The sequence below is a fragment of the Ciconia boyciana genome, chromosome 1 (assembly GCF_034638445.1).
Source record: "Ciconia boyciana chromosome 1, ASM3463844v1, whole genome shotgun sequence".
Taxonomy (NCBI): Eukaryota; Metazoa; Chordata; class Aves; order Ciconiiformes; family Ciconiidae; genus Ciconia; species Ciconia boyciana.
In genome coordinates, this window is record NC_132934.1 from 33,537,412 (window position 1) to 33,546,868 (window position 9,457).

General features: G+C 44.2%; 1 protein-coding gene across 3 annotated transcripts in view; it reads right to left on the reverse strand.

The window, feature by feature from the left end:
• The window catches only part of GXYLT1 (glucoside xylosyltransferase 1), a 34,056-nt gene extending 24,866 nt beyond the window's left edge, over positions 1-9,190 (reverse strand). For 2 of the 3 annotated variants that reach the window (XM_072862056.1, XM_072862036.1), the window contains exons 1-2: positions 8,875-9,190; positions 292-384 (exon numbers count right to left, since the gene is read on the reverse strand). In XM_072862056.1, coding sequence (XP_072718157.1) covers positions 292-384; positions 8,875-9,071 — 290 coding nt within the window. In that variant the 5' untranslated portion in view covers positions 9,072-9,190. The remainder of the gene's footprint in view (positions 1-291; positions 385-8,874) is intronic. The other variant, XM_072862045.1, reaches the window with a different exon arrangement.
• Positions 9,191-9,457: the final 267 nt, after the last annotated feature.

The following is a 9,457-nucleotide window of genomic DNA, read 5'->3' on the forward strand; positions in this document are numbered from 1 at the left end:
CAGTAACTTTTCAGACTACATTTAGATAGACTTCTTACCAATGTTAGCAAGTCTCTAGTGAAGCAATATAACTGAAAAATCTACTCTTTGTAATAACACTTGAGTCTACAATTATAAAAACATAATAGAACAGGAGAAAGTCCAGCTAAAGGCAACCATAATAAGCAGGTGAAATGCATGTGAAGCAATCAAAATATTTTGCTTTGTCACCTTGCTAAATAGCCAAAAATACTTATCAGCTACATCTGTCTGTAATCAAATAATAAAGTACTATTTAATAATAGATCCTACCTAAAAGCAGCTTCCCAAAAGCAGTTCATTCCACAAACATCAGAGGGCAGCATCCAATAGGAATTCCAGAAAGATACAGACAAATTCTTACACCTAACAGGATAAGACAAAAATAACCTATGTAAATGTTACTGATTTTACAGCAAAGTTAAATGGATTATTTTCTAGCTCAAACATAACTTGAATAGTTAATTACCTGGCAGAAGACTGGCTATGTAATGGAACTTGGATAATACAAAAGAGGAAGTATTAGGTGCCAACCAGGAGGATTCTTTTAAGGAATAACAGCCCCCGTCCTTTAGCCCCTCCTCGCCATGTATTTTCAGAGTGAGAAAAACAAAGGGAATGGGATTTTTGAGGGTCATTCTATGTTCTTGACTTAGTATAAGCCTATAGGTAATAGAGTGAATGGCAACACTTACTGGTGGAAAGACCTCCTTCACCTTTGCAATACCTTTGTCTACTTCAAGGAGAGGAGCAAGTAGAACATTTCATTTTCAAAGTTACATTGTCCATTTAAACACAATCCCTATTCATTCATGACTCTATTCAGTGCAAACCTGCAAAGCTGATTTTTAACAATAAACAGGGCTTTGCAGCACCAACGAATTCCATTGTTTCATAACAAAAGGTTAAGGCAATACAGAAATAATGACCACATCTGGTAAGTTTTCCTTCTCCATACTAATGACAAGACTAATAATTTATTGACTTGTGCTACACTAACAACTAAAAAAGCACGTTTTACTAGTCCACCACTACATTTTATGCAACAGTAATATAGAAAATATTTAAAAAGAGCAACAGAAGTGTATTTTCAAAGGTTCTGGTGAGGAAATCAACATCAAGATTTAAAATCTTAAATGAGCAAGTCGAATATTGCAAAGCAAGGGATATACTCTTGAATAACCTCCTCTGCTCCCTCTTCCTGCCCTGGTCACACAATGCCAATAGTGTTCATCCTCCTCTGAAAGTTGGTTATCTGTGAATGAAAGACATGTGCAAGAAGAAAACCCACACAAAAGCTTGATGATGAAAAGATATTTAAGCACTACAGCTCAGAACTCTACTGGAAGTTGGCTTTGCAAGTTTGAAATGAATCAGCATCATCTTGGTAGGGTTATCTGGTATCTGTAAAGGCCAACGTTACGCGAATAGCAGATTTAGTAGATTAATGTAGCATCAAAAATGGCAAGCTGTATAATTTCTTATTTTTTCAACACTTGAGAAAAACGACCTGATAAACACATAGTGTTTCACAAAGCCTCATTAAGTGTTGAGGGAGTGGAACAGTTCTTTGGTAGAGATCGCAGGAAATCCTTGTATCCTGTAGATACATGTGTTTGCAAGAATTAGTCAAGTAATTCTATCTCATGACTTAAGAATGGTCTCCACAAATAAATATCCAGGTACAAAAAAGGATAATGTAGATTGTGACTGGGATATCTGCACTCCTCTGGGGAAAGTAAATGGTATAAAACCACAAGTTCTCTCTGCCAGATTCTCTTACATTAATCTTTGTGGCTTTTGAAGTTTCTTTAAAACTTCAAGGCACGTTAAGACCTTGCCCTTATCTGAAGAACAATCTTTACGCTCTCCACTGTGTACCTTTTTGAAGTAACTGTATGTCATTACTTTTAGGATAAATTAATAGACTATCTCTCAAAAACGGTTTTCTGGTTTGGAAGATTATTATCTTACTGTTACAGGGGATTCCTCTTCCAGCTGTCAAGAGCTGTGTTTTCTTAGCTGCCTTGAGCTACTATCCTATCCAGACTACCAAGGCAAGAGGCAAGCTTGAATTGATGCCTAAGTCATTTCTCTGACACATTAGGTCTTTCCAGTATGCCATTTAGCATGATGACAAGGTTGTCAGCCTTGGATTTGATTCATAAATTTCACGTTTAAAACAAAAATGTTACTAGGATACATATGTATGTAATTTACCTAACGTTAGACTAAGACTTTTTTCCTGCCAATAGAAGTCTCTCTCAGCTGACCATACGCTACCATATCCCATAAAGCTTTCGCATGCAAAGGATTAAGAGACTGGAATCATTGGACAGCATTTTATTCTTGTTATTCACAATAAGATCATTCAAAATGCCACTCATGAAGATTGTTTTTTTTTTACTTGAAATAAAACTTGAGGAAAGCTTAGACTACCAGTAAGTGCCACAAGTGCTTTACAAAGCTAGGGAGATGAATTGTATCGGTTCATCAAACAGGCACAGTCACGGTTACCTGAGCGAGCTTACTAGTCAGACAGGAATAGTCACTTTCAGGGATATTTTGCTCACATCTATTATAGGTTATGTGATTAAGGCCACTCTACACAAATAGAAAGCAGAAAATAATGTCAGGTGAAGGAAACCCAGCAATCTAACCCAGGCACATGGAGCACCCTGACTCAGCCCCAAATGCACGACAGCAGTCAGCCCATGGGCCAGGCAGAAGATCCACCAGATGAGACAACAGGAGAGATCTCGGTGCCCAGAGGTCAAAGTGCCAGCAAATGAAAAGGTGGCTGCAGATCACTGACGCCCAAGAGCACCCAGTGCCAGAAACCAGAGAGACGTGTGAGCGCATAGCGTGTGGGTGTGCATGTTGGTGCACATCATCGCTAGCAAGTATCAAGCCAGACTAGCCCGCAAGTAGAGCAAGAGGCCTGGGAGCCAGGTATCAGACAGGACATAAGGCTGGGCCAGACTGTGCAGAGAGCAGAGGGTCTGAGCTACCTCTCTCTTAACCTAGCCACAAGAGACTAGGGTCTGAAGGACGGCTACTGGAAGGACCAGAAGGTCTAAGCCAGCCACCAGAGAGGCCCTGGCGTTAGAGGGTTGGCTAATGTTAAGGCCATAGGTCTGGACCAGCTATCAAAAAGACTCGTTTGCATGAGGCAATCCCGTGGCCAGCTGCCACAAGGCAAAGGCCAGTAACTGGAAGGATCCATAGTGTATTCATCTGTGTACGTGTGTGCATGTCCAAGAGGGTTCTAGTACCAGCAACTCAACTGGGGTTGCAAGCCTCATGGGTTTGCATGCCCAGGCCAGCAACAGGGGAGACCAGAGGATCAGGAGCCAGTTCCTGGATAGACTTGAGTGTTTAAGGCCAGTTCCTGCAGGCATACACACTATATACATTAACATATTTTTCACTAAAAGCCTTTCACCCTGATCAGCCAGAGAAGGGAACAGGATCAGGCCACTTGTGTTGTTTGTGGTTGCGCAAGCACGGTTTTCTCTGCGTTGATCTCTGTGGCCAGCCATGTATGTACGCACTGTGGGCATACGTGCCCAGCGGGAATAAATGCTCAGCTTTGCTACTGGCTGGACCCAGGCACATGGAGCTGCAGCAGCCTCGCCTCCATCACACTACTGGGTTGGACAACTCCTAACACCAACCACTGTCAAAAATATAAAAACAAGGAAATGTAAAGTTTTAAAAATCATTGGTATCATAGACAAGCATTCTTAAAGACGTTTGCCAGTTCAAGATATCTCTCCCTTAGGCAACCAGCCATTTCATAATTACCTTTACCAGGTAATTTAGCTTCAACACCACTGGATAGTAAAAATTTTAGTCTTGCAGACATAGCAAAGGTGTCTATATTGTGACCCAAAAATAATAATACTTTTCAGAACTAAAGGACAATTTTAAATTTGTGTGCAAAATAAACGGCAGCGCACAAGTTGCATTGATGAAGACTGAGGCCCTGTGCTCAGGCAAGTCAAGTTTTAACCATAAGGAATCTCCCAACAATCAATGGTAAAAAAAAAAGCCATTTTGTTAAGCGCACTGGTAGGCTTACTATTAATGGAGATCACAGTTTTCAAGTATACTTTCAGTCCATGTGGTATCTTTCATACTACTGTAACTTCACAGCAAATTTAGCAGTATGTCCAAACGGTGAGGTCTGCAGTCGTGACTATCGCCTTCCTGTCAGTAGTGCATTAATAACCTAAGTCTAATCAACTGTAAGAATCAACTGACAGAGACAGACTGGTGTCTCTCCTACAGCATAACCCACAAAGTGCAGCACAACAGGAAGGACACATTTCTTAGTTTCTTCCTGCTCATAATGACAGGAGTAAAAATTTGGGAAGATAAGAGATGTTCAATTCAACTCCCAAATGCACTGAGAATTTCTGATTCTTCTGAATAGCTTTTCCTGAACATTTGCAGCAATATCACAAATTTGTTATGATGTATTTTGTCAGACAAGCAATGGCTTTATTAGATAGGAGACAGCAGATGTAATGCTAAATGTTTGACACAGGACAAGCTTTAACTGGAAAAATCTTGATAACGTTTCATTAATTTACGACATTTCTATGTAAAATAACATTTGCTAGTCAACTGCTTGACAAATTCAGCAGATTTCTTTAAATGTACTTTCAACTTTAAATTGTTCAATGTTTCATCCTTTTAAAAGTTTTACTCACATTTTGAAATGCTTAGACAGTTTCTAGACCAATTGCTCAAGGCATAAGAGTAGCTGAGAAGCATACTAGTGAAACTGCTGGTTAAGTTCTGACACAGACAAAACCAGCTACATATGGTGCAAGGAAAGAAAAAACTACCTATTACAACCACCCTCCTTTGCTGTCTAAGCTTGTGGGTACACTTTCTATACTTTTCCATGCACTATAATCTACTTAACTCTCCCTTTGCCAGGATAGTTAGAGACCAAGAGACAGATACACTCAGATATCAGTGTCACGCATAACAAAACAGTATGGCTGGCTGCACAAAAATGCTAAACTACAGCATAATGGAAAAATGTTTCATTTTAATAGGGTCAAATTCATTGACCTCACTGAATTCACGGAACTGACGACAGACTGATTCCTGATCTACTTCTCAAACTTGCCATTAGCATAACACTTTTTTTGGACCTGAACAAAAAGATGAACATTATCTGCCTAATTGAAGTGGCAATATTGATAAAATTAACTGAAGATTCAATTCTCATAAGCACAGTCTACTAACTAACTGATCTGAAAGCATGTGGAGAAAGACTGATTTGAAAGGATACTCCACAGACAGCAGATTATAGCACTATTAAATAACATCCATGTAGCAAATATGCATCTATTCACTCTTTTTTTTTTTTTCATTTTTTTCACAGCCGCCTTCTTCATCATCCATAAATCATACCAGAAAGGAAAAAAGGCTGACTACGTATACTTGCTTTTGACTGACTTTGTATCTTCTGAAAGTAGACACTTCAATATTTTCTTTTTTTTCAAATTTAGATCTATTGTTCATCTAGCTCTTATATATGACAGTACTGACTATTCATCACTACTTTTCTCACTGGAAGGAATAATCAGGAGAACAATTCACCTCCAATATTAATCTTTCTTCACAGCTAAAACCCAACCTTAGGATTTAGCTAATAAATTCTTGAAATGTTTTTCAGCTATTTATATCAAATTTCAAGATACAACCCTTTAATTTCTAGTCATCTTATTCCTCAGGCTACTGTAGCCTTTGAAACAAACAACTCCTTACCGAAGTGATTACCCAACAAGCTCCCCTGAATTATTATGTTTATTGGAGGATCTTGCCTCAACCTGTAATTCTAGTTTCAATATGGTACTTCCTTTTTAATTAAAGACTTTCTACTTAAAAGCATCATCACTATTGCGAAATTCTTCCAGGCGTGGTATGCTTAAGCTTCATTCAAAGCTTGCAGTTTTCACGTTTGCATGCTTCTGAAAACTACCAGGAATCTCGACTCCCCCTACCCCCCATCACAGAGTATGATTGAGCTCTTCCTGCCATGTCATATACTAAACTAGATTATTCAGGAAAATAAAATCCTTCTTGGCTAAAGAGAAGGGGAAATCACTCCTGAGTGCACAGACGCCTTCAGGTGGCAGTTACATTTGCTTTGCCAAACTGTATTTTAAAGCTATCAGGGAAACAGCTGAAGCAACCCATTACTGAAAGTTGCTATTAATGCATATAAAATGTTAAACTTCAAGAAGGATTAGAAGGTTATCTGAACACAACTTACTCTACGATACCCTTTAGGATATTACACGATCACAAGATAGTCAGAAGTGGGCATAAGACAGCCATGTGGCTGTCATGTTCTGTCTCCACTAAAGAAACAGCCGAAGTATAAAAACTGGAAAACACCAATACGTCCGTTCACCAAGATGCGTGTATCAGTTACACAAGTGAATGTAACACAATTTAATACTTGAGAATAACTGAAACATGCATCTAAAGGAACATTCAGCGGGGCATTTCTTAGCTGCCACAGGACAGTTTTTTCCTTAAAAGCTTTTTAGGGACTGTTCCAAGGGACTGACTCGCACCTGAGTTTTGCATACACTGTTTGTACAAACAGCATATAAAACTTCAATAATTTACAACAAGATGATGTTCATCCTGAGCCTTCAGTCTGACAGCAGTTTATAGGTAAAAAATTCCCACACAGGTGTCAAACAGACACTGATTTTGCAAGGAGATATGCCCCCATGAAGCTGTATGCACAGGAATTATTTAGAGCACTTAAGACCTTTGGAAAATAACTTTTCTCAGTTTGCAAAGCTTTTCCACATTGCAACACAGGGCAGATTTATATCTCATTCCACCTCGCTCCAGCAAGCAAGAAGCTTCTTGCATCTTGTTGGGGTTCTCCCCCACCAGTATCTTTGACTTAAAAACTACACTTTAGTACAAATACTAAAAAAGAAAAAAGTACAGCTTTTCAAATAAACTTGGTTCTTCTTTTGCTAACCAGGAGGAGCACCTGAAAGTAATTTCAGTGTTTACTAATACAAATTATTTAATCATCTTTTACCCAACAAGTTTTCTTCATGTAAATTGCATATTTTCTTTAGTAAAACAAATATCATACATACGATTTTTTCCTCAAATTTCTATTTAAAACTGATTTATTAAACCAATGGAATCTTACATAAAACTGTTAAAATTAACTCTTTTATTCCAGTTACCATGTTCTTTAGAACTAGTAGATTTCAACTTCTCACAGTGAATTTTTAATTATGAACTAGAAGCGAGGAACAAGGATCCCCACATTTTTTCAAGTCACAATCTGTATTAATGCAAACTAAAACTAAAGCAAAAGCATGGGGCGGGAGGAAACAAAAACATTCTCTGAAGCAGCCATACCATTTTTCACATTTCAGCTGACTCCACCCCTAGCAACTCAGAATGCTGTTTCATTATATTTTAAGATGATTAAGTCAGAGCTTCTGTCATCCTGCCGTCCTCCGTAACTCCTTTGCACCAGCCCCAACGCTTTCGTAACTACCTGATGAGCCAATTCAGAGCGCTGAGCTGGCCAAACCCCAGGTGGTTTTCAGGCAGGTCAGCATGCCCCACCAACGCACTTGCCTGATCAGAGGAGCACAAGCAGTGTAAGGAGTGGGGGGTGCCAGGGTGTGTGCAGCCCTGGGAAGGAGGGACAGTCACCCAACCATCAAACTTACATCGCTTTAAACTCCTGGGGAATCTAAGCAGAGTTAGATTAGGTAGGCTGGCCCAGAAAGGCCTGGTCCTAATTTCTCCTCCAGCTTCAGTAACAGATTTTTTGTCACCCCTCTTTTCCTGGCATCAGCATTCTGGTAGCCACAGGTGAACAGGATCATGAAACTAAGCTAAAGGAAAACTAGTATTTTTTTTCATTCTGTAATCTCGCTCACCACTTGACCACATTAAAATTTCTGCTGACAGAAGGCAGGCAACAGAAATATGCGGCTACGCAGAGAGCGAGCTGCTCAGATTTACATCGCTTTAACTGCGGAACTGAACTCACAGTTCATTGTGAGAAGACTGGCTTTGCTAAAAGTATCCCATAATAAATATTTCGGCTTAAATACAGTTATGTTTGATAATCATAAAGTTATCAAGTTTCAGAACCGAGTACCACCCTGAAAGTACCTTCGCTTGGAAGAAGAAAACGCACCCTCCTCACTGCATCTACCCTACCGCAAGAAGGAAGCAGCCCGACTGTAAGGCGGGACGCCTGCGAAGTGGCAGGCCAGCTCCCGAAGCAGCACGCAGTTTCCTCCAGTTTAGAGTCGCCCTGCCTTGCAGCGTACGCGCACGCAGACGGAGCACGGCCGGCGGGCAGCACAGCCTCTCCCGCCGCGGGGACGTGCACGGCGGTCGGCTTCGGCCACCGGGCGGCCTGCAACACCACTTTTTAAAGTTTTCTTTGTTTGTTTTTGAGGCTTTTTCAACCTCTGCTCCCCGGTAACCGGCCGGCGGGATGCCGGAGCTGCTCGGGAGGGAGCACACACCACCACCCCCGCTCCCTCCCAAAGCGCCCTCCCGGCCCCGCGCCGCGGCGGCAGCCTCGCCTCCGCCCCGCCGCCCAAGCGCAGCGGCCGCGGAGGCGCTGCCGGCCGGCACCGAGCAGCCGGGGGCGCCCGCGGCCCCCGCGGGGGGCGAGGGCGGGCGCCGAGCGCCGCTCCGCCCGCGGGAGGGCGGCCATCGCGCTCCCGCGCCTCCCGACCCTCCCCGCAGGAATGCGGGGGGAACCACCGCCCGCCCGCGCCCCCGCCTCCCCCGCCCGGCCCCGGCCCCCGCGCCCCGTACCTGCCAGCCCCCGCCTCGCCTCGGCCCGCGCTTCCCGCCGCCGCCGCCCGGTCGCCGCCTGCCTGCCGCCGGGCGCCGGGCGCGGCGGGGTCTCGGGCCTGCTGCTCCAGGGAGAGGGCCAGCTGGCTGAAGCCGTACAGCAGCGAGCAGACGCCGCAGCCCAGGCACAGCAGCGCCACCCGCGCGAACCGCCGCATCCTCCCGCCCCGGCCCCGGCAGCGGCGCCAGGCGGCGGCCGGGGCCCAACCGGCAGCGCGAGCCCCAACGGACGCGGCGGCGGCGGCGCGAGCCCCGGCATGCGAGGGGCGGGGCTGGGCGGGCGGGGGCGGGGCGAGCCCTGAGGCGCCCGGAGGGAGCCAGGTGCCGCCGGCGGGGCGGGAGGCGGGGCCGGGCCGGGCCTCAGGGGGCGGGGCGGGGCGGGGCGGGGCGGTGTCGTAGCGGCGGCTACAAGTCCCCGCTTAGTTGCCCCAAACGTGGAAACAGCTGGAAACGCCCTTTCACCGCTGTAAGTAGCCCGGGGGCGGGCAGGGAGCCCGGAGGGTGCTGCTGCCTCGGGGGTGCCGGCTGGGCCTGGTCCCCAAGA